Source organism: Tamandua tetradactyla, chromosome 3 (genome assembly GCF_023851605.1).
Source record: "Tamandua tetradactyla isolate mTamTet1 chromosome 3, mTamTet1.pri, whole genome shotgun sequence".
Lineage (NCBI taxonomy): Eukaryota > Metazoa > Chordata > Mammalia > Pilosa > Myrmecophagidae > Tamandua > Tamandua tetradactyla.
This window is the reverse complement of record NC_135329.1, coordinates 17,242,402-17,265,884: the sequence shown is the minus strand read 5'-3', so window position 1 is coordinate 17,265,884 and position 23,483 is coordinate 17,242,402. Positions and strand designations below refer to the sequence as shown.

The 23,483-nt window shown below is 43.7% G+C and overlaps 1 protein-coding gene across 5 annotated transcripts in view; it reads left to right on the top strand.

Annotated features, from left to right (window-relative positions):
- Positions 1-23,483, top strand: part of ANK1 (ankyrin 1) — a 129,380-nt gene that overhangs the window by 39,543 nt on the left and 66,354 nt on the right. For all 5 annotated transcript variants that reach the window (XM_077152579.1, XM_077152578.1, XM_077152581.1 and 2 more), the window contains exon 3: positions 19,315-19,413. In XM_077152579.1, the coding sequence (XP_077008694.1) occupies positions 19,315-19,413 (99 nt within the window). The remainder of the gene's footprint in view (positions 1-19,314; positions 19,414-23,483) is intronic.

The following is a 23,483-nucleotide window of genomic DNA, read 5'->3' as shown; positions in this document are numbered from 1 at the left end:
AGAGAATGGAATGGGTAGGCATGTGATATGAAGCAGAAGTTTGTAGAAATGAATGTCAGAGGGAAAATGAAGCCCTGTGGCCTTGACTTGAGTAGCGAGTGCTCTTTTGCCCCTCCATCCAAATAACCAGCACACTCACCTCTAGGGACTTAAGAACATTTGTTGATTCTAAGCAAACATACAGAGCTACAGGTTAGCCTCTGGATAGTTAACTTGAAGCTCTGAATTCATTTCTTTTATGGGAAGAGGTAGAAGGAGCCAAGTATAGGGAGCAGGGTGAGAGTCCTGGGATTAGAGTGGCTTGGGAGACCATTTTAACACCCCTGCCCCCAGAAACAGATGTACAAGCTGTAGTCGTGTTGATCTCAAACCCCTCCCCACCCATAGGAGGGGGAGATGGCTCTCTCCCCCTGCTCTCATGGCAGCCTGTGGGAACATATTCCTGGGAGCAGACTGATGAGAATTCAGAAGCTTTCTTTGTTCAGTGCTGTGGCGAGAGAAACAGATAGCTGTTTCTCCGCAGTGCAGTTCCCAGTTGAGGAGTGCAAACCTTCAGAGGCCTTCCAAGGGTTAAGATTCCAGCTCTCAAAGGAGACCGTTTAGAGAAATGAGGACAACTGAATGTTCATAGACTTGAGCCAGTGCTCATTTTCTGTGTGAAATTGGGAGATTTGGATGACACCCGGGGAATGGATTTGTGCTGAGTGGTCTCATATTGGTGAGGTCAGAGGCTTGGGTGCACCTGCCCTGACCCTTTGCCTTTGCTCCTCGGGGCATTTCCTTGGTTCTTTTCAGGCTTAGAGAGCTGCCGGGACCAAGGGATTATTTACACTTTATTGACACCATTTCCGATGGGCTCAGCGCCAATGACAAGTAGCTATTATTCCTGCTAGAAGCTGAGAGGAGGCCTCTATCTCACACTACAGACTGCAGTCTCAGCTGAGACTAACCTCTTTCTATCAAAGAGGAAAATGCTGCCAGCAAGGAAATAAATTTCAGAGGAGAATTAAAGAAAAGAGTTGCTGTAGTGCAAAGCCGCTGGTTTCTTCCCACGATTGCTTCACCCGGACTCTGGGCTCTGTCGGGGAGCTGCGGGCGGCTGCACCTGGGCAGGAGCCCATCGGCATTGCTGAGGCTCGTTCTGGTTTTATAGGGTGGCTCTTTCGGTTTGGTTTTGCTTTTCACTGGAGGGCGTGGGTCTGAGGAAAGGAAGAGGCCTACAGAGGCTGAACTGATGCCCGCGAGAAACACATTAGTGCCTCCAGGGGACGATGCAGCTTCTTTGTAATATTCACAGGGTGAGCCTCCTAATGGCGCACAGAGCTTTCTTTTCCTTAAAAATCACCCAGTCCTTGTTTGTGAAGAATGAAACAGGTTCTTGACCTGGGGTCACGGCTTGAGCATTTGCCTTTGGGTGGAATCTTTTGAGCTCGTGGACTGTGATAGTGGTAATACAGCAGATGTTGGTCCTTATATAAGTAACACACTTTCAAAAAGGATGTTTTGTGAAAGAATATGTGCTGCTTGCCATAATAGGAAATAATTACTGTAACTAGCATGGAAAGGGAAACTCTTGGCTTATATAAGAGACATCTGAGTATTCAGGGGCAATTTTCTTATTGTATATATCGCATCTTCTAATATCTATCACCATTGTTCCATATCTATATATAACCACATTCACATATAAGAACTGACATACACAAAACTACCTCATTATCTTTATATGAATGCCTGACTCACCTAATCAAGAATTGTTCAAGCATCAGACCAACGTATCACATGTCTTCCTGTACATCTCCAGGTGGATATGGAGTGCTGGATTTTAGGAATATAGTAGTGGGGAAAAAATCACAGTCCTTGCCTTCTGTGAGCTGTAGTCTAGTGGTGATGAGAGTTCTTAATCAAATAATCCCACAAGTAGGTATGCAAACACAAATTATGTTAGGAACCATTAAGGAAATGCATGCTTTTTGTTTGTTTGTTTCTTGGCATGAGCAGGCTCTGGGAATCGAACCCCGGTCTCTGGCATGGCAAATGAGAACTCTCCCACTAAGCCACCATTGCACCGCCCAATGCATGGGGTTTTATGAGAGACTTGACCTAGAGTTGAGGGTCAGAAAAGGCTTCCACAAAGAAGAAAAGGTAGTTGAGCTAAAGGACATGTTGCAGTCAACAGGGTAAGGGAAGGGGAGAGCATCCCAACTACAGAGAGCAGCTTGTGCAAAATACCCAAGGCTGAGAAAAGGATAGAATGCTCAAGGAAGGCTGAAATGCAGAGAGCAAGAGAGACCAGGTGAAGTTGAGATGGATCAGGAGCAATATTCACAAAATTCAGGTACTGGTTCTATCATGCCCCAGGGCCTGAGCTGTGTGTATGTGTGCATATGTGTGTGTCGGCACATGTACGTGTGTTTGTTTTCTGTGCCAAACATTTACCCTGCAGTTGCTGAATTGTTGGGAGAGGGCCTAGGGAAGGGCATAGAGTGGCCAGAGCAGTAGGGGTGGGGGGTGCTTGTTTGAAGCAATGACTATTGACCAAGAATGGGAGTATTTCAGCATTTAACAACCTATCCAGCTGTATTGGTACATCCTGATTGGATCTCTGCCCTGCTTAAAGATCTGATATTTAACATGAGCATGGTCTGTATATGAGCAGAGGGAAAGCGAATCATAGATTCAGGCTACACAAATGACATGATCAGAGTTGTGTTTTAAAAAGATCTCTCTGGCTACTGTGTAGGGAACAGATGGAAGGCCCAGAGGTGGATATGGGGAAGCCAGACATGAGACTTTTGCAACAGTCCAGGAGAGAAGTGTTGGTAGCTTGGATATGGGTCATGGCTGTGGAGCAAAATCAACAGGCCTAAGGGATGAATTGTTTTGGGGGGAAGGAGACTTTGAGAATGACCCTGAGGTGGCCAGCTTATGTAGTGGATGAAGAGCTGAACTATTCACTGAGACAAGGGATGCTGTAAGCAGACTCAGTGTGGGGAAAATGAGGGAGGAGACAACAATAGGACTGTTTGGAGATCACATTGTGGTGTCTTTGAGGTCTCTAAGTAAAGCTATATGGTAAGCAATTAGATATATGGGCCTGGAACTCAAATAAGAAATCTGACCCAAAGATGGAATTTTGGAAGCCATTCAGCATTTGAGGAAGTTGAATACTGGTGTTGGCTGATGAAAACAGGAATGAGAAACATGTTGAATATAATCTCTACCAGTGTCTTTGGGCGGTCATTGTCCATGTATTTATTGAACACCTATTTTGTGCCATGCACTTTTCTAGGCACTGAACATGGTAGGCAAATTCTCTGGACCCATGGCATTTATATTCTGGTAAAGGAGACAGACAATAACCAAGAAAATAAGCAAATATATAATTTCAGCTAATGATAAATATCTTGGAGAAAAATAAAACAAGGATAAAGGAGACTTTTTAAATGGAAGAGCTAGGAAAGTTCCCTCTAAAGAGGCCTTTGAGAGACCTGAAAAAAATAAGGGAGAAAACTATGTAATTTCTTAGGAAGAACATTCTGGGAGAAGGGGAAAACATGTGCAAAGACCCTGGGGCAGGAGGGAGCTTGGTTTGCTTGAAGAATAGCCATAAGAACAGTATTGGAGTAGAATGATCAAAAGGGAAGATGGCAGGCAAGGAGACAATAGAAATTGCCAAGACCAAATCATGAAGAGCTTCAGGGCATGGATTTTATCCCAAGGATGATGAGAAGCCACTGAAGGGTATTAAACAAGAGACATTCAATCTGGTATTGGTTTCCAAAGGATCACCCTGGCTGCTGTGTAGAACATATCCTTGGGGCACAGGCAAGAAGCAGGAAGACCAACTAGGAGGCTGACATAGTGGGCCAGGTAAAACACAGTGGATGCTTTGAATAAGGGGAAAGCAATAGGGATGGTGAAGCCAGAGGACTTGCCTCCCTAGGCTTGGAGTATCATCACCCTCCAAGGGTGAGGGCCATGGTGAGCTTAGCACACATGACTCAGGGGCATGAAAAGATGAAGATCCCTTTGCTCAGCCTGGACATGTCATCCTTGCCACCACAGCGACCACTGTGCAGTGTACAAAGGACAGGGTTGGTTCAAGTCTCAGCCCTCAGGCCATGGTGGAGACATCCTCATCCCTATAGCTTGAGATCATCTCTCCATTTACAATTTTTACTGCACCTCTTTTACAACTCAACCATGCCTCCCAGATAGGGTGCTGATATAATGCATGTCTTATCCCTCTTCGTAGATTATAAGCCATCTGAAGGCAATGTCCATGACTGGTTATTCTTTGATTCTCCACAGCACCTGGCATAGGGTCTGTCACATAGCAGATGCTCTAATATTTGTTTGAATAAATGGCTAGTTATGGGCATACCAATTTTACCTTCAAATGTTCAATTCCCACAGCAATTATTAGATCATTTATATCAAATCAGAATACTTTATTATGGAGACCATAGCAATTAAAAGTAGTACTTTCTGGAATGAACTAATTGAATTTACATGTTTATCATTTAGCCATAAAAAAAAACAGAAAGAAAGAAAGAAAAAGAAAACCAGAGGAGAGCAATCAGAGCTCTGTTCTCCTGGATTCCTGGAATTGTCAGGTCAATGTGGATGCTCTACTGGGAACCACAAGCTGTAACTCCAGGGGAAAAATCCTCATTAATTTAGCTTTCTGTTCTATTCTTATAACGCTAAAAAAACATTGACTCTTTTGGCCTTTGTAGGGGGAAAGAAAGCAGTAGAGACTAACACGCCAGGAGAAAGTTTCACATCCAAAAGGGAAGCTCTGGAAAAAAAAAAAAAAAAAAAGCAGCAGCTCTGGCATAGGGCAAAGAGTTAGAAGAGAGGTCTTCCTTGACCATCACTGAGACTCATCTTTTGGTCTGCTTGTTTTTCTCCATAACATTAATCACCACCTGACTTATTATGCATTTTTGTGTTGCTTATTTCTATCTCCTCCACTAAAACGTAGGCACCTTGAGAGGAGAGGACTTCTTACCTGGCACATAGTAGGTGCTTGTAAATGGTTGTAGACAGGCTGGATGCGAAGTGTATAGATGTAAAGAGTGCTGTAAGCACTGATGATTAATGCATATGTGTTTACATATGGTCTATATAAGAGCTCTCCTAAGCATGATTGTTCTGTAAATGCTTTGTGAAATGGTACGTTCTTGGGATAATGATTCTTCTCACGGTGATGGCAGTTCCAGTTCTGGCATTAGCCCCACTCATCAAGTATGTGGCAATATTTGCTGCAGTATCCAGAAGCTTGACCATCTGACCAAACACAGACAGGTGAAGGATTTCCAATTCTAAAACACAGCCAATGAAAGTATGTGAAATCATGCTTGCCTCCTGAATGTTTCCTAAATGTACACATGTACATTAGAAAGCCCATCATTGCTGGGTACTTATTTATCTTGACAGTAAAAGAGTTTTAGACATTTCAAATAAATGGAGCACCTATAGCAATAATTTCTGCTACAGGGTAAGCTTTTCTACAACAGCTAAATGCCAAGTCTTTTCATCAGGATTTGTTGGGCTCCGGTGATCATGGTAATTACTACTTTTCTAAGTTGCAGAAATTTAATGCTGGAAGAGCCTGGAGATTGGGGAATTCGAAGCTCTCATTTTATAGCTGAGGAAACTGAGGCCCAGAGACATTGCATTTGAGTCTCTCAAATTACTTTGGATTTGGTGAGATGAAATGAAGAAGACATGAAGTTTTTGTTCATTGATTTACTCTACAAACATGAATCGAGCACCTGTATCTACCTAAGCGCCACACTAGAGACTAGGGATAAGACATGAAAATACATCCCCTGTGTTCAAAGAACTCAGAGGCGGATACAGGTAAAATGAAACTTACAAATTCAGTGTTTTAAGTTCTCCTTCACCATCCAGAAGGAGAAGAGAGGATATTTTCATCCGTTTACTCATTTGTTCAACAAATATTTGTTGAGTCCTTCTGATATGCTGAGCTCTGTGTGAAGTGCTGGCTCATCAAAGGTGAATAAGACCCAGATCCTGCTCTGATGTTGCTTCTAGACCAAGGGTGGTGTCTAAAATGCCACTAAGTCAGGGAAGGCTTTGCAGGGAAGGGTCTTGAAAGAAGAATAGAAGTCTGTGGGGTGGAGAACTGGGGAAAGGGAATTACACTGAGAAGGGTTAGACTGTGCAGAGAGCCTGGGGTGGAGTGGCTCAGGGAAATAAGAGTAAACAAAATGAATGAGGGTGAGGGGTGATAGTTTACAGAAGTTACTGTCTAGATCAGTACACATGTGTAGAGCCTTTTACTTTTCTCTGTCATTGTGGTTGTTAGATTCAGGTGTCAACTTGGCTAGGTGAAGGTGCTTAGTTTTATTACTGTGGACATGAGCCAATGGCATGTGAACCTCATCTGTTGCTGATTACATCTGCAGTTGGCTAGGAGGCGTGCCTGCTGCAATGAATGATGTTTGACTTAATTGGCCCATGCTTAAATGAGAGAGCTCATCGTAGCACAGCCCAAGCAGCTCAGCATACCTCATCTCAGCATCACAGTTCAGCATCACAGCTCATCCCAGGCCTTTGGAGATGCAGAAGGAAATCACCCCGGGGAAAGTTGTTGGAACCCAGAGGCCTGGAGAGAAGGCCAGCAGAGATCACCCTGTGCCTTCCCATGTAAGAAAGAACCTCAGTTGAAAGTTAGCTGCCTTTCCTCTGAAGAACTAAGGAAATAAATCCCCTTTTGTTAAAAGCCAATCCATCTCTGGTGTGTTGCATTCCAGCAGCTAGCAAACTAGAACAATCATCTTTTTTTTTTTGGCTGGGGCAGGCACTGGGAATCAAACCCGGGTCTCCGGCATGGCAGGCAAGAACTCTGCCTGCTGAACCACTGTGGCCTGCCCACCTCATCTTCTTTTTTTTCAGGAGCAATTGACAGGAGTAGAAATGTCATTCAGATACATACTTTCTAATTCTACCCACACTCCCACAAACACACACACACAGAACACCTTCCTAAAGTGGTCTCATTGGAATAATCTGTAGGAAGGCAGAGATGGCTTTCCACATGCTGAGTCTAGTTTTAGGATTAGAATGATTTGTTGGTGTCTCTTCTCAAGGAAGAGGATCTTTTTAAAAGGCTAACGAATCTTTGGTCATTTTCTCCTTTTCTTAAAACACATTACCTTGGCACAGCTCTGAAACAGTGATGGAGGAAAGGGGAGGATATATTATTGCAGCCATAAGACAAACCAACTAGATACTTCTACAGCTGGTATCATGGATTCTTCTGAAGTTCTAGCTTTTATTAGAAAAGGTGCTAGTGAAAAAGATGGAACTTCGAAAACCCCCATCCCTGAATATTTTTGGATAGGTAAATTTCTTTTTGCATCTTGGCAGGAAATATTGATGTTTCATTTTGCTGATTATAATGACCAATTTACAGTTTTTTTTAAGTAAGTTGATTACTTGTCATGAGTCAGAATGGAGTGATCCACTATGTTTAAAATAATCACAAATTACAGTTCCACAGTGTCAGTGTTTTCCTGGGCACTTCCCCTGGCATAACCATTTTTAAAGCTCATAGCTCCCTTGTGAGGTGAATGGAGCAGATGTTTGGTAAGTGAGGTCTGTGAAACCGGGAGCTGAGGTCTCCCCACTCCCTTCCACTTGTCTTCCTGCGCTCTGAGCAGCAGGGCTGATTATTCCTTTGGGTTGTTTGTCCCCGTACCTAGTTTTATTTCCCCTTTCTTCTCAGTGAAGGAAGAATTAATTGACCGGTACAGTTACATAAAGATAACGTCCATTTGAAGCAACAATAGGGACATCTCTGGAATTCTAGGAACTAGGAATAGGATGACTCGCAACTTTGGAATGATCTGGAACATCTTGTAAGGAAAGCAGCTGTTAGCAGATACATGCTTCAAACTCTGCATTAAGGTTCATTTGCTGTGAATTTACAATATAAAGGCCAGATGTGATTTTCTTGGCCTTTAGAGACTAAGACGAAAGGATTGTTCTGTGTGTGTGTAAGATCGCATGAATGTGCATTCAATTCCACAAACTTTTATGCAACCCTGTGTGCCAGGGTTGGGGATTGAATCATGTGCCCCACGAAAGGTCCCAACTTCTGGTCCTGAGGGTGTGAAGCCATTTGTAAATAGGACCTTTGAAAATGTCATTAGTTAAGGTTTGCCAGACCAAACGAGGGTGGGCCTTAATCCAACATGACTGAAATCATTATAGGCAAAGGAAATTGGGCACAGAAAGAAAAGCCACAGGAAGCAGCCAGAAGCTGGAAATCAGGGAACCTGGAAGAAAAAAGCAAAGATGCTGCCATGTGCATTGCCATGTGATGGAAAAGCCAAGGAACCCCAAAGATTGCCAGCTAGCCAGAAGATACTGCCCCTGGGAGAAAGCACACCTTCTAGCCTCTGAAGGAGTCGATGAATTCCTGTTTTTCAGCCAAACCATTGTATAGTATCTGTTTTAGCAGCTGAGAAACCAAAACAGCCAGGTTTTATGCTAGTATCTGAGATAACAAAAGTGAAGAAAACACATGACCTAAAAAAATCCAGTAGTTTGGAAGAGACAGACACGAGAACAAGCTGTATGTGATAAGGATTTGGTAGAGCTATGCATCAAGGATATGCATGTGAGTTATGCATGGGGGAACATGATCGAGAGAGAACTTAACCTTTAGGGGCTAGAAGTAGGGTATGGCAACATAAAGAGAGGGAGACTGGGAAAGTGGCAGGAAAAAATAACATTTGTTCTGGACATTGAAGGGAGACTCTCTGGTTGTTAGAGGAAATACTGCAGGCAAATCTTGTTGATTATAAAAGGAATAAACATGTAGATGCGAGTTTGTGTGTTATAGTTTACATTTAATTGCGAATTCCTTGATATAAATGATTTTGTTATTTTTTATAAATGTAATGCTGATTTTGTTGTTTGGTGTTCTTTGGATTTAACAACAAAATTAATACATGGTGGTTTAAAAATTCAAACCATGCTGAAGTAGATAGAGTCTGTAAGCCCCCCCTACCCCTCCAACTTGTAAAACCATTCTTTGTTATGGGTTGGCACTGTAAATAGCTTGTTGTGAATCTTATTAGATCTTTTTCTTTACTAATTGATACAAACCACATATCTTAACTGTTTTCTGAGAGCTATTACATTGTTTTATTCTTGGAATTGTGGAAATTCGAGGAAGCTAAAAGATCAGAGAAACTCTATTAATTTTGAGGGGTCCTAAATGGAGGACCAAGGAGTGAAGCAACCAGTAAGGAGGCCAGTTGAGAGGCCTCAATTCCTCTTCCAGGGTCCTTTTCTCTTTACCTCTCTGCCCTTCTTCTGCAGCTCTGGCTCTCTTTTCTTTTTTAAAAAAGGAATACCAAGATCTCGGACATACAACCTCTTTCTAGTCCATAGGAGATATTCTTAGCTGCTCAGCTTAATTTCTGAGTCCCATTCTCTCATTAACTTGAGCTCACACTTCTTCCTCCAGGCTCCCATAGGGCCCTTCAACCTCTGCAATTGATTTGCTGCTGAGCCACAAGGATTTCTGCAAGCACGGGGGCTGCTGCCAGTTTTGTACAATCAGAGAGTAGAGAAAAGGTGAACTGAGGTTGATTCATCTCTTTGCAGAGCTCTGAAAAAGTTGCATGTGTGTTTTTTAAGATAATGAAAAGGATCAGAGTGTTTTTCCTCTTGGTGAATATCTAGTAAACTATGACTCTTAAGAACTACTTGAGAAGTGCTAAATTTAGATTGCAATAAAGCAAAGCAGAGAAAATGCTTAGCCCAGTCTCATTCCTTTCCATCTGCACCATCTCTTTCTGAGTTTGCATTTTCCTCTCAGTTTCTTCTCTTATTCCAGTCCAAGGCAGAAGTGACAAGTTTGTGAAGGAAATAAGGTGTGTTTTTTTTTGCCAGAATTATGGCAGTTGCTTCAGCTTTGTCTTGCTTCTGATTCCTTGGATTCCAAGATCATATATTTTTAGTAGACCTTTCCCACCAGAAAGTCTCTAGAGAGGGATAAAATATATGGGTTAGAAAGAGGCTGCAGGTTGGAATGGGCTGGCAAAGCATCAATGCCTGCCCTCCTGAAGAGCCCCCTACCCCCACCCCATCAGCTGGCTCCCGTGCTGGGCGTGTGGGCTATTCACTTGTGCTTTGATGGCACTCTGGGGTTTCCATCCTGGAATGCTATGAGAACACTGGTGAAGGTCCCACTTCATGGGTCCTGGGGTAAAAGGAGGGTTGCATGTGGTCAGATCTGCCACACTGGCTCCAGCCCTTAGTCATGCAGAAGCCCTATTGCCCCCCCAACCTCTACCTCCATACCCAGAGCCCAGGACTGCTCCACAGCTCGGCATCATCTTCTGCGACAGCCTTGTCATCTCTTCCACCACTGCTCTCCCTACCTCCCAGTTACTTTTTTAAAATTCAAAGAGTTTCAAACCTCCAGAAAATTTGCAAGGCCAGTGCTAAGAATTCCCATACCTCTCTTGCCCCAATTCTCTGTTAACATTTTACTGCATCTGCGCGTGCTCTCCCTGTCAAGAATATATAATATATATGACATAATTCTCCATCACCCCTAAACATTCCAGGTACATCAACCCAAAATAAGTCTGCTTACCCTCGTTACCACCCTACAAGCCTCCTAATCGGAAGATCTACATTGATACAACATGATCATCCAGCCCACAGATTCCTGATTTTTCTTTGGACCCTAGTCCCTTTATTCCCTATTGAAATGTCCCCTGACCAGTTTTCCATTGCCTTTGGGCCTGGCTAGAGTTAGCCAGCTAATCTGATAAACTGAGTCAATAATATGATAGTAGGTGCTTATGAATGAAAGGTTATGCTTCCTGGATACTATGTAGTATGTGAGCTTAAGTCCTGGAAACACACGGTTTAGCTAAAAAATAAATAAATGAAATAGTAATATTTATGGGGAGGAAGAGGAAGAGGGGGATTCAAATAATGAGTTTGAGGAGATGGGGGTTTGGTGGGGGGACAGGCAGGTTTTTCAATATCCTTGGGCCCAGAACCCAGCCTGAGGCTGCCTGCTCCATAGAGGCATAGGGCCAGCCATGCTTAAGGGGAACCAGAATCAGCTGTGAAAAGAAGAGGTGTAACGATTGGGTGTCCTCAAGGGAATGTTAGCATGAGCTGTTGAGATGTTCTCGCAATCGCAAGAGCTCTTTTCAAAGAGATAGAGGATCTCAGGGCACCATGGCCTTGCTGTGTGAAATGATTCGGAGGAATCTGAATCTGTAAGGGGTAAGGGTTAAATTTCTTATGACATGTCTACTGTATTTGTGCATTTGGAAATCAATTAGTATAATTGGGGCAATCAGAGGAGCTAAACAGAGGAGTTATTTACTGAGAACAAATGTCTGGAATTGTGTATTTTGCCAATGGAATTTCTCACAGTTGGTACTAGAAAATACTCCAAATTAAATTATTCAGGCTGAATGTGACTTTTCTCTTCTTAAAAATGTTACAGGAAACACAGCCTGGGTGAGATCTCCTCTCCCTGCCATCAGACAGATTGCTTCTCAGAAGAATCCTCTGAGCTGACATTTTTACCTGTAAGAGAGCAAAGGCAGATGAAAAGCTGCCGATGTGTGTGCTTGGCATGAATATTTTTGCAAAAAGGAGACCCAAAGATGTCTGCTTTTCCATCAGCCCAAATAGAAACTCTGTACAAGTTATGGATGGCAGTGATAGTAGCATGACACTGTGAACATAATGAAAGAGATGGAAATATATGTCTGAATATGATTAAAAGGGGGAAATTTTAGTTGTATATATATTACTAGAGTAAAAAAAAATTATAAACCATAGAATTATACAACACAGTTGACCCTACTATAAATGACGGACTATAGTTAATAGAACAATTATAAAAATGTTCTTTCATGAATTGTAACAAATGTACCACGCTAATGCAAAGTGTTAATAATAGGGGGGTATATGGGAATCCTGTATTTTATGCATGATTTTTTCTGTAAATCTCCAATCTCTCTAATAAAAAAAGTGCCATCTGCTATTTTCGGGCCATGTGGAACAAGACCATATATGGGGCCAGTGGCCTCAGACGCTCAGGATAGGGAACCGTGTAGGATTTAGAAGTGTTCAGAGAACATCGCTCCCACTCTAACAATGAGAAAAAGCTAGATAATTTACAAAATTATAATTTTCCACAAGCTCACAAGAGGGTTGAGGTAGAAATTCAACAAGTAAACTAAACTCCAAAAAGAGACAAGCCCTCCAAGGAGAGACAGACCACATAAACTTTTCAGCCTTGGGAGAGTACTTAAAAAAGAGGCAGCCACCATGCAAGCCAAACCCCTAACAAGTTCTTGAAGGCCAAGCTTGGGCCAGTGTGTCTGGAATAGCTGTGAGTCCCAGGCACATAATGGTAGTTCAAACTCACTCCAGCTTTTCTCCACAGGCCTCCACCTATGCTCAGGAGAAATTCCAGGATAAGTGAGGAGAGGGGAGAAGGCCTCCCTGGCCTTCTGGTGATGCAGTTGTGCAGGAGATGGTCCGTGGCTGTGGAGACAGGGCTGGAGGGGAGGAACAGACTCAAAGCTTTGCCTGCTTGTCCAGATTCTCCTCTCATAGGAAGCAAAACCAAATGCTCCCACCTTCAGACCTCAGGCAAAGATCCATTCTCTTAGAGGAGGAATTGAAAGAAAGCCCCTCTGTCTCTTAGGGATGGTAGGAACATCCCTTCCCCCAGGACATGGGCAAAGAGCCATCACTTCTGCAGAAAAAAAGTACAGACAACCCCCCTGCTATTCCTGGGGCAGGGGCAGGACATCATCTTGGATCCCAGGATCCTTCCTCAGTTGCCAGCTGAGGTATGTTACTGCTGGAGAAAGAGCAAGAGACTCCCACCAAGACCAAGCACAGACACAAGAAAGGTTTTGCTACCACAGAGAGCAGGAATGATCAAAACAGAACAAAAAAAACCCCGTCTTTAAGGATGAGGTACACCAAGGCCTGCCTAAAACCAGTCTGGACCAGGACAAAAGAGAACTTCCCTGCTCTCCCCATCGTGTACAAGAAAAGGCAGAAGACTGCTGTGGTAGGGGCAAGAGTGTAGAGGACATCTCCCTTTGAGGCATTGGCATACAGGGGGGCCTGAAAGCTGCGGGAAGATCAGAAACAGAGAGAACCTTCCAGCACCCAGACCCCTACGTAAGCTCAAGATAACAGCAGTTTATTTCTAAAGGAATTTGAAGCCTGTGATGCAGCGAATGTAACAACAGAACTGAAACCTAAACTCCTGGCTAGATAGACTCAATCCTCCTATGCTAAGAATTTGACAGAAGAAGAAGCATGTGCATTTCCAGGCATAAATACTGTTTACTTCCATCACTACTGTTTTACACATGATTTCCAGCATTCAATTAAAATTACAAGACACACAAAAAGTAAGAAAATAATAATAATAGTAAAAAAAACCATTGTCAAGGGACAAAATAATAAACAGAACTAGATTCAGAGATGACCCAGATATCGGAATGATCAGATGCACTTTGACATAACTATGACTAATATGCTAAAGGATCCAGTAGGGAAAGAAGACAGTATTCATGAGCAGATGGGTAATTTCAGCAGACAGATGAAAACTATAAGAAAGAGTCTAATGAAATGCTAGAAATAAAAAAATAAGATGCTATCTCAGTGATGAAGGGTTTCTTCAACAGGCTTATCAGTAGACTTGGCACAGCTGGAGAAAGAGTCAAAGAACTTGAAAAGCCAACAGAAATTATCCAAATTGGGGGAAGAATATTAAAAAGAGTGGGGGAATAAAGAGCTATGGGGTGATAGTAACTAGTCTAACTTACATGTAATTAGGATTCCAGGAGGGGTTTTTAAGAACAGGAATCTAGCAAGCCCATATTTTCCCCTGAGAAGGCATGGGGTTAAAAAGCAGCCAGAAGCAGTTATTGCTTTATTCTCCAGTTTTTGGTTTAGTTGAAGCATTTCCTTCCATATTCCTTTGTTTCCTTCGTTGCTTTTTCTCTACACCATATTATTGGAGGGATGAAATATATAACCTTTTCCTCCATAATCACCCTCAAAAGCCTTTCTGCCATTCAGCATCAAGAGAAGCAGCTGTGAAGGTTAGAGGGCGCAATTGAAAAGCTACAAAGGAAGATTCAGCACTCTGCTTTTACTGTAAGCAAACAACTTAAACTTGATTTGACTAAAGCACATCGATCCTGGTTTTGAGGGGCTTGTAGATTACAGTGCATCTCTGTCCATGGTTGTAACTAAAACCAAATACCTCCCATAATTTGCCCTCCTTCTCCCCCCTTCTCATTTGAGCAATAAATGTTCTACTTAAAGTATCTATTAAAGAATGTATTAAACTTGATATTTATCCATGAAACACTCTTTTGAATACAAGAGATGATATTTTGTATGGACTAGTTTTGCGTTTCGTAAGAGTATTGTATACTTTCTTTCGTGTATATGTGCAGTAAATGAGTTTTCATGTATTCCTTGGTTTCAGCTGCTGTGTTGTGATTACTTATAGCTGTTGAGCAGCCTCCACCTGCTGAGTCAGTTGCTGGAAAAAACCTTCATGCTGTGTGTCTGGATATTTAGGCAGCCCTTGAATTCAGATGCTTTATGAAGGGAAGAAAAGGCATTTGATGAGAATGGCTAGGAGCATAATTTGGAAAATTTTAGCTTGTTGGTTGAGAACTGAAACTCAAACACAATTCTTATCTTGCCCTTGTTCACAAATTTGTGACCTTGGATTTGTGCACACTGGTTGCTCTACCTTGAAAGCATCTGTGAAGGTTTCCTGAGCCCCTTGGCAGAGCAACTCCTTTCTTCTCTGTACCACTTCTGGTCTCAAACATGCCATTTGTGTCACGTGTGTGTGTGTTTGTGGTCTTGCATTTATTTTTATGTATCTGTTTCTCCTGCTAAACTGAGTTCTTCAAGGGTAAGTGCTTGTGTTTTATTCATCTCTAGCATAGTGCCAGGCACAGAACAGTTTCTCAATAAATGTTGAATTGGATTAAGCAAATGCTCAGCATTGGGTGACAGGAGTGACAATAACTGACGTTGAGACAAGTGTTTGTCATAGTCATGTTCCATGTGTTATTTTGTCATGTGGTAAATTCCTCCTGGGCCTTCTTGTCTACCTGTCTTTAGCCACACCAAGTGGGGCATGCCTCTGTAGCTCTGATGAAGGCATTGTATTCAAACCACCACAGTATAGACTAGAAGTAACTTAGGGTGACTATGTTGAAAACAAACAAATTAGAAGCAAAATAAGGAAAATAAGAAGTCATAAAGAAGAGAGTGATCAATGAACCAGGATTCCAGAATGGAAGTTTAAGTAAAACTATTAGATCTACTCAGATGATCCCTATAATGTTGAAAATTGTCACCTGCCGAGAGTGCAGCTTTGGGAGGGAGGAATGTGGCACAAGGAGGGAGGAAGATTTCTATGAAATCAGAGCAATGCACACAACCCTAGAGATTACAGAGGTAACCAGCAGATTCATATGGATGATTATTGTGACCAAGGTTTAGTTAGCTCTAAGCTTCTGAATAGTCAATAAAGGGGACATATGTTTCCAGCATTGATAAAAAATCAATGCACTGCGGCCTACATCTTCCATGCAGAAGGCTGGCTCCTCCCAGCCCAGTGCCAGGCTCCCAGGACCTAGCACATGACAGAGACACAGCTGAGACTTCCATCCTAGGAGAGGCAGAAGAAGGAGGTAGCTCGGCTGTCAATGGATCGGAGTAGGCTTGAGCTAATGGCACCCCCGACCCTATTCAGCAGTGGAGGCAGCTCTTAGAGTGAGAACAAAAACCTGCTCCTTCTCAGATTCTTCCAAATAATCTGCAGGGACTTTCGACACACTGTGTTAATAAATAACCTATGCTGTGGTAGACCGTAGGAAAGGAACTTGAAAAATATACTGACAATGGTGAACTCTGCATTTCATTGAGGACTAAGCCTGCAGACACATGTTCAATTTCAAGTTCAAGCTTTTATGTCTTTTAATGTTTTATGACAGTCATGTATGTCTTTCTAATCAGAACAAACATCCATATGTGTTTGCATATTTTAAAATGCAGCCAAATTAATATGTATTTATGCTCCTGGCTTTATTCTGAAAAGGCTGTAGGTCTTAATACAGTACCACCATCACCCCTCCCCACTCACGCCTATCAGTTCAGGGGGTTGTCATAGCCACAAACTTTAATTGCATTCTGCATTGTGAAATGTTTATATTTTTCAGTTTGATGAGTGTAATCACCACATCATTGTTTGAATTTTATTCACTTTATATAAAAGCTAATTCAAGGAATAGTACATGCTTATTGACAGTTTTAATTTATTTTTCATTCAATTGCTGGTTCATATCCTTTGCTTGATTTTCAGCTGTCTTCCATGTTGTATATTTGATTTCCTTTTTATTGTAGATATTACATCCAATATGGCTAAATCAGTTGTGTCCACATTGCGATATTTTGTTTTATATATTTCCCCCAATTTTCTATTGGTATTTTAAACTGGGATCATGGAAATCTTCACCATATATTTGTATTTCATTATGTTGAAAAAATAAGAGAAAGTGTAAAAATAAAGAAAATAAAGGCACTGATTCATCAGGTAGAAAAACGCAGACTTTATTTCCTGAGAAATACAGGTAGGTTCTGTGTGTGGCTGCACCTGAGAAGAGCTGTGTGCGCTCAGCTTAGCATTTGACTACTCTGGACCTTGATTTCTGTCACTGTCAGTGAGGGGGTGGCGTTCAGGGGTCTCTCATACCCCTCTCAACTCCAGTGTACTCTTCTCAAACAGTAAATCTAGAATCCCTCTGGATGAAGGTCCCAACCCTGCCTCCAACAGCTCTAGAACACTGGCAGTAAGCAGTAGGTTGTTTTCTTCCAGACTTGACAGCTTCTCAGCTCTGAGGCCTTTGGGACAAATGGGTGTTCATCTAAGTGACTGTGGTGCCCAAGTAAGCAATAAAACCCCAGCAGTCAGCTCCGAGTCAACCCTTGCCGCTCAGCTGCCAAGTCTCCCCTGCAGTAAGCAGACTGCAGCAGCTGCTGCGCCTGCCTCTCCCATGCAGGAGCCCCAGCAGCAAACGCCACCCCAAGTTCCCATGGAATCCCAAGGTGCTCTCAGCACCTTCCAGACAAGCCTGAGGCTGGGTTTGAAGAGGGCCCTGCAGAGATGCTGTGTGCTGCCCGACTCCAGTGGCAGTGCTTTGGGAGGCAGGAGGAAACCCTCCTGTGCAGACCTGCGCCAGGGAAGAAGTAAGGGAGGCAAAGCCAGAGGGGCTGGTACCAGGCTCTCAGAGCATTGGTCCTTGCGCAGTTTGCCTCTCAGTGGATTTGTGTTTTTGCCGATTGTTCTGGGGGGAATTGGTTTGTGTCCTCCCTCCGCTCTTCCCTATCCCCCAGGTTCCAGTTCTGAGACCTGCTCTCTTGCCTTCAATCACTTTCTCCCTCTCTGTTCTCAAAACTGGTTCTGACCAATCTTTTATCTGAAAAACTCATTCACACTGGGATGTGAGGAGTTCACACAGCTTTAGACCCTACACCGACTATTGTATAAAATCTGCAAGAGGAATAAATCTCCAGTGGCAATTTTTAGGCATTTGACCAGAGAGAAGTCTCCGCTCCCCCTAGGGCTAGTTGTGCTGATTGCGCAGTTTGGGCCCACTGCCTTCATTGGATTTTTGGGCGTACAAGACTGGCCTAATCCAAATGGGAGGCCGGTGAAGTTCTCTTTCAGCCCAGTCTCTCTTCTCTGACATCCAAGTCACCTGTTGCATCTGCCCTGCCCAGTCCCCACTGTAAGAGGTCTTGTACACCTCTTTTCCTCCCATCATAACGTAAAGCCCCTGGCCTATTTCTTATTACCTCGGCAACTTCCCTCTGCTGGTGATAGCAAAACAATATGACGAATCTGTTAATGGTTAATGCAGTACCACTCACTCCCAGGTAGGAGATTTGTGTTTTAACTGGAATCTCCTGAAAACAATACCCTGGCCCAGGGGGAGGGGGAATTTCAGGAGCCCTTGGTAGGCTATCCTGGGGATGTGGAGCAATTTGGGGATAGGTGAGGCAGGATACTCAAAGCTTGGTGGCATGGGGTCTTTTTTATTGACCCAAGTCTGCAGTGGCTCTGGGGCATCCCCTGGAAAGGAATGTACTAGAATGGAGTTGACCCACACAGGAGGCAGGAAGGAGGAGTGGGAGAGAGAAAGAACTGTTATGGGAGGGGGGACCGGGGAGGGGAGGAGAGCAACCACCAAGCAGGAAATGGAGAGCACTCACAGGCTAAAATCATCTTCTCTACGGAGCCAGGATCTACTCATCTGTCGGAATAGAAGTTTAGTTCCATCATGGTATCAGAGTTATTTGTGGCTCTGAGTAGCACTCTTGGAGTCAGCTCTTGCCAGAAAGTTTCCAGACATCTGAGTTCAAGGAACTGAAGACCAAGTATGAGAGTGATAAATAAAACTTGGGTTCAGCTGATTTCTATAGTGCAGTAATAGCTTTACCGGGTATGGTTGCAATTTTGATTGGTTAGTCAGAGTTCTGTTCTTGTGGGTCAATCATTGAGCATGGACACTGGTTTTATTTTGCCCCCTCCCCCCCCGTAAAAAAACTTAACTCTTCTGCAGGCTTTGGTCACATTTGAAATGGGAGGAGGCGGGGGGGAGGGTGGAAAAAAGAGCTATTTAAATACTGATTCATCTGTTGAGGAAATCTTATAGCTGAGTGGTTGGTGGCATTTAGTTCACACATGATCCTATCTCAAAATTTATCATTTTACATAATATATGTCTATCTCTCCAAATGTTCAGGGTGCACTGGTATTGCCTCTTTGCTTTTCTGGTCACTGCTGTGAAGATTAACCAGGGAGTTGAAGCAATACCATTTTTAATTAAGTGAGATGCCTAATGCCTGGCCAAGATCTGGATTTCAAGGTCCATTGGTTTTGTGAGAGCTTCTCGTACTTAATCCATACCCTGAGAGTGGTGGTGTTATCTCTCTCTTTCTTTCCCCACTCCCCTGTTATCTGATGCTTCTGCAGAAGAGGGACTAGGAGAGGCTGGGTGACTCTGATCTCTGCCTGTTCTGATACCACTCAGAGTCCTTTACGTTATTCCCTTCAATCCTTCTCACATCTGTCTCATCGCTGGAAAGTGGCCTCATTTTCAGCCGTTTGGAAGAGTAGAAAGCATAGTCCAACTAACCACTTTTTCGGTTCTCTGCTTTTTACAGAATGGGTTGAATGGCTTGCATCTGGCCTCTAAAGAAGGCCATGTGAAGATGGTGGTTGAACTTCTGCACAAAGAAATCATTTTGGAAACAACAACCAAGGTAAGACTCAGAATGAACAGGGGGGTTTTCACGGAACACTCAAGTTCGGGGGTCTCACACCTATGGCTCCTAATCCTGGCGTAGAAACCAGCCCTTCCCGAGAGCGATCCAAAGCATCTTTCTAAATTTCTCTGATCCTTCCAATTCCTTCCTAATGCTAGGAATCCCAGAAGCCACTTGAAAACACAGGATCCTGCTTCCCCAAAAATTCAGTGGGCTTTTGCTTTATCCGCATTACTGGATTATAACTCTAAAAACATAGGCCTTTCCTGGTGACTTCATACTTACTTGGGGTCCTTGAAAATAACACAGGGGCTCAAAGCACTGCAGGCTTCAGAGTCAGGGACCTTAGGTTCAAGACCCATCTGAGATACTTCGTGACCTTCGTCCTATGACCCAGCCACAGTGCAGCCTCTGGTTTTTTCATCTGTAAAACCAGAATTATAATACTGAGTTGCAGGATTCATATGAAAATCAATGAGATGATGTATGTAAGGTGCCCAGTGTATAAGAAAGATTCAGTAAATATCGGTGCACCAAACAAATGGTTTTGAGAACCAAAGAACAGAGCCCAGAGCTCTCATCCCTGACCTAGGTCCAGTTCCCTTCATTTTTCCTTCTCCAGCAAGTCTTCCCCTGTTCAGCCCCAAGCCTGTTTCTTCTCCTCACTAGCTTGTGCAGCATTCTCTCACTGAGAGGCAGCTGGCTATGCTGACCTCCCACCTCTCACACAGCATCTTTCTCCCCAAATCAATAGATTGCAAATTCTGGTGACTTAAGTTTAGGAACTGTAGAATTATGAAATTGACGTTCATTCACAAATCACAAAATCCGTTTTATTATTCATATACGTACATCACATTTGTTCATTTAAACAGGATATAGCCAGCGCTTTAAACACAACAAAATTACAAAAAAATCTCCTTTAACCAACTCGAGTACTGTTTTCTCAATTCTGGTTTTCTCTTCTGTTCTCTCCCTTGTTGCATTCTTAGGTTTTTCTTCTTGGAACTTTTTTTTTCACCCCAGCCTCTTATTTTCTATTTGTTATTTATTAAATGTGGTCTCGCACACAGCCTCAATTTCAGTTCCGTGCAACAAACAATTTGCCACCTCTCGAGCAGAGAACACACAGACCAGCACTATGTAGGAAACAGATATAATTTATGGTTACAAAGTGAACTACCAGGTAGAATCATCCCTAGAGGTAAAATTCTATAATTTTCATGTCATTTCCCAAATGTGAAAAGATCTCACTGAAATTGTTGATAAAATACACCGAGTTGCTCTTTCTGAGTGTAGATGGGGCTTTGTTTTTTCCTAGCCCCATGACAAATATCGGTTGTTTTACCCTGCTTCTTTGGTGGGTGAAGTGGAAGCAATCGTCCTTTCTTTAGATGCTCTCACATCCCTGGCTGTAAGCAGCGTGCCATCTGACAGGGCCTGCGTGCCAGAGAGGCTCTCCTTTGCCTGGCCCTCCCCCAAGAGCTGCAAAAGCATTATGCTTCAGCGGTTTTCCTCTTTATGAATTTCCCCATTTGTCTGTTATTTTGCAAGTGAACACTTGGTGTATCCTTTTCATTTACAGAAATTTTATAAGCCAATGTGGTTTCACAATTCCGTATGAGGGAGGGAAAAAAAAGGTGAAACTGAAACCGTGGGCTAAGGAGGAGTCATAATGGATTGTGGAATTGTGATGGGTCTCCCATGCATGAGATAGATTTAAAAAAAAAAAAAAGAAAGGAAAAGGGGGAAAGAAAAAAAACAAAACCAGCATAGGTTCCTAAACTATGCTTATAAATTTTGAAAGCACAAAACAGATGCATTCTCTCCCACACCCTCCCATCTCCAGCCCTCAGGGGCTAGAGCTCAGCACCTGAGTTGTTGATGACCAGCAGAGAGGGCTTTAACTTCCATCCAAAAAAGAGTTCACTCTTCTTGGAGTACTCTCTCCACATCTCCGTTTGCATTCACTCAGCACTTCGACCCTCCCTTCCATGGGCTCCGGGTCGCCCTGAAAATGGAGAAATGAGATAGATGTTGGTGAATCCGATGTAGCCGCATAATTTTTCCTGCTCCTTTGAGGGCATGTTCCTTCCTGCAGAGGGAGGGGAGGGCAGACACGATGAGGTGTTCCCCACCCCTCCCCACCTGTGAAATCCCTCACATAACCCTGGCATGGGTGGAGGGCTTGTTTTGGATCGTTGCAATGCCTGTGTTGGGGGAAGGTCATTTCCCCAGGTCTCCTCTTTGCTCTTATTCCTCACTGATGCTGACCTCAGCCCTCAGCAGGGACTACAGCCTGAATCCCACCTCTGACCAGCTGCCCAAAGCAGAGGGGCCTTCCCCTCCTCATGGGTAAAGGGATTTCAGGCAGGAAGGGTCAGAAACATTTGACATGAGCTTCTTGGGGGCACGGAACTTGAGTCTTGGTCATCTGTACATCTGCAGTCCCTCAGCCAGCCACTGACGGGCACCTGCTGTCAGTAAGTGTTTGGTGAGCCAGCGACTGGGCACAAGCGTGTCACCATCATCCACGTGGACATGCAGGAGAACTCCGCTTGGAGTTCTGAGCCCCGATTTCTAGGGCGGTTTGTGGTGCCAGCTGCCCTGTTCCACTTGTTACAGTGAGTGATTCGGACTCAATTGCCAAGCTTCTAAATGTAGGCTCTTTGAACTTACACACAATACATTATTAATTAGCATCTGTAATGTTCATTGCTGGTATTTATTCGCTAATAGATATTTGAGGATGAGCCCTTTATCAAATAGGGCTTGCTTAGAAATCAAAAAGACAACTCGAGGCAGTTCTGCACTTGCATTTCTAAACAAAGCACAAGAAACAAAGCCTGGAGCCCCTTCCAGCTCCCAGGGTGTCTTCGTGAAGCTGCCCTCAACCCCTGTGAGTGCTCTGAGGTACAGTGACCATGTGGGTCCCTTGTGCCTCTCAGTTCCTGCTCGGCTGAGGAAGCTCTCCTTCCAGGTACCAGGTGGCCACAGTGCGTGGGCTGGATGAAAGCCCCTGATTGGCTGCTCTTAAGTTTCCGGGATGGATTAGTGTTTATAGTTAAAAGCTATATATTGCCTAAACTATAAAAAAAAAAAAAAAAGTCAGGCTGTTTAAGATCTCTGTTCCTTAAGTATCCTAGAGACAGCTGGGCCCAGCTGAGGCCCCGTTTCCTTGCACTTGGCCTGTTTGGTCAAGGGGAGCCTGTCCTGCCTGACTCTCCTGTCTAGGGGCTTCAGGGCAGGCTGCTGGGCCGTCCACCCCGGGAAAGGGCTGATGCTCCAGCCCAAGGGCATTCCGGAGCCTGGCCGAGGGGCTGGTGGGACCAGCTGTGGCCGGATCCCAGACATAATAGAGGCTGCTGGTCCTGAACCCAGCCTGTGAATTAATATCCAGGGTGCATCCAGACCCCAGCCTGAACCTCACCTGCTCAGAGCCTGCCTGGCTTCTTGGTGTCTGTTATTGGTTCTGATCATTTAAAAGTTTACTTTAAAAGTCATAATCAGATGCTTCATTTTCTTGCAGTGTTTATTCTCTCCGGCTTTTCTCTCCTCTCGTATTTGATGAGCTCTTGCTCATTGCATTTTTCTTATTAACATCCCAAATATTCTGTCTTTTATTTCCCTTTGTGAGGTTCAATTCTGTTTTAGTCTCCGTTTTCCCCGTTTTCACGTTTCTTCTTCCCTTCCCTACATCCCTCATACAGTCTTGTTATTCCTCCAACTTCTCTATGTAATTTTTACTTTCTCCTCTTCCATTTGATGCCTTACTTAGTCTTTTCTCTTCTCACTCCCTTTGTCCTCTTTGGTCCTGTTTGTAGCCCATGGGTGTTACCTGTCAGAGCACCGAGGGTGCTGGGCCTGCAGGCTCTGCTGGCCTTCTCGCTTCCTCTGCCTCCCTCCAGCTCCCAGCTTCACCGAGGGCTCTGGATTAACCTGCAGAGATGCACGTTGAGAGGAGCCCCGGTGAAACAAGGACCAGAATTGCCTGGTGAACTCTGCAATGTGTGTCGACCTGGCACGCTCGTTCCCGTGCACTGGGCGGTAGCTTGTGCCACAGGCCC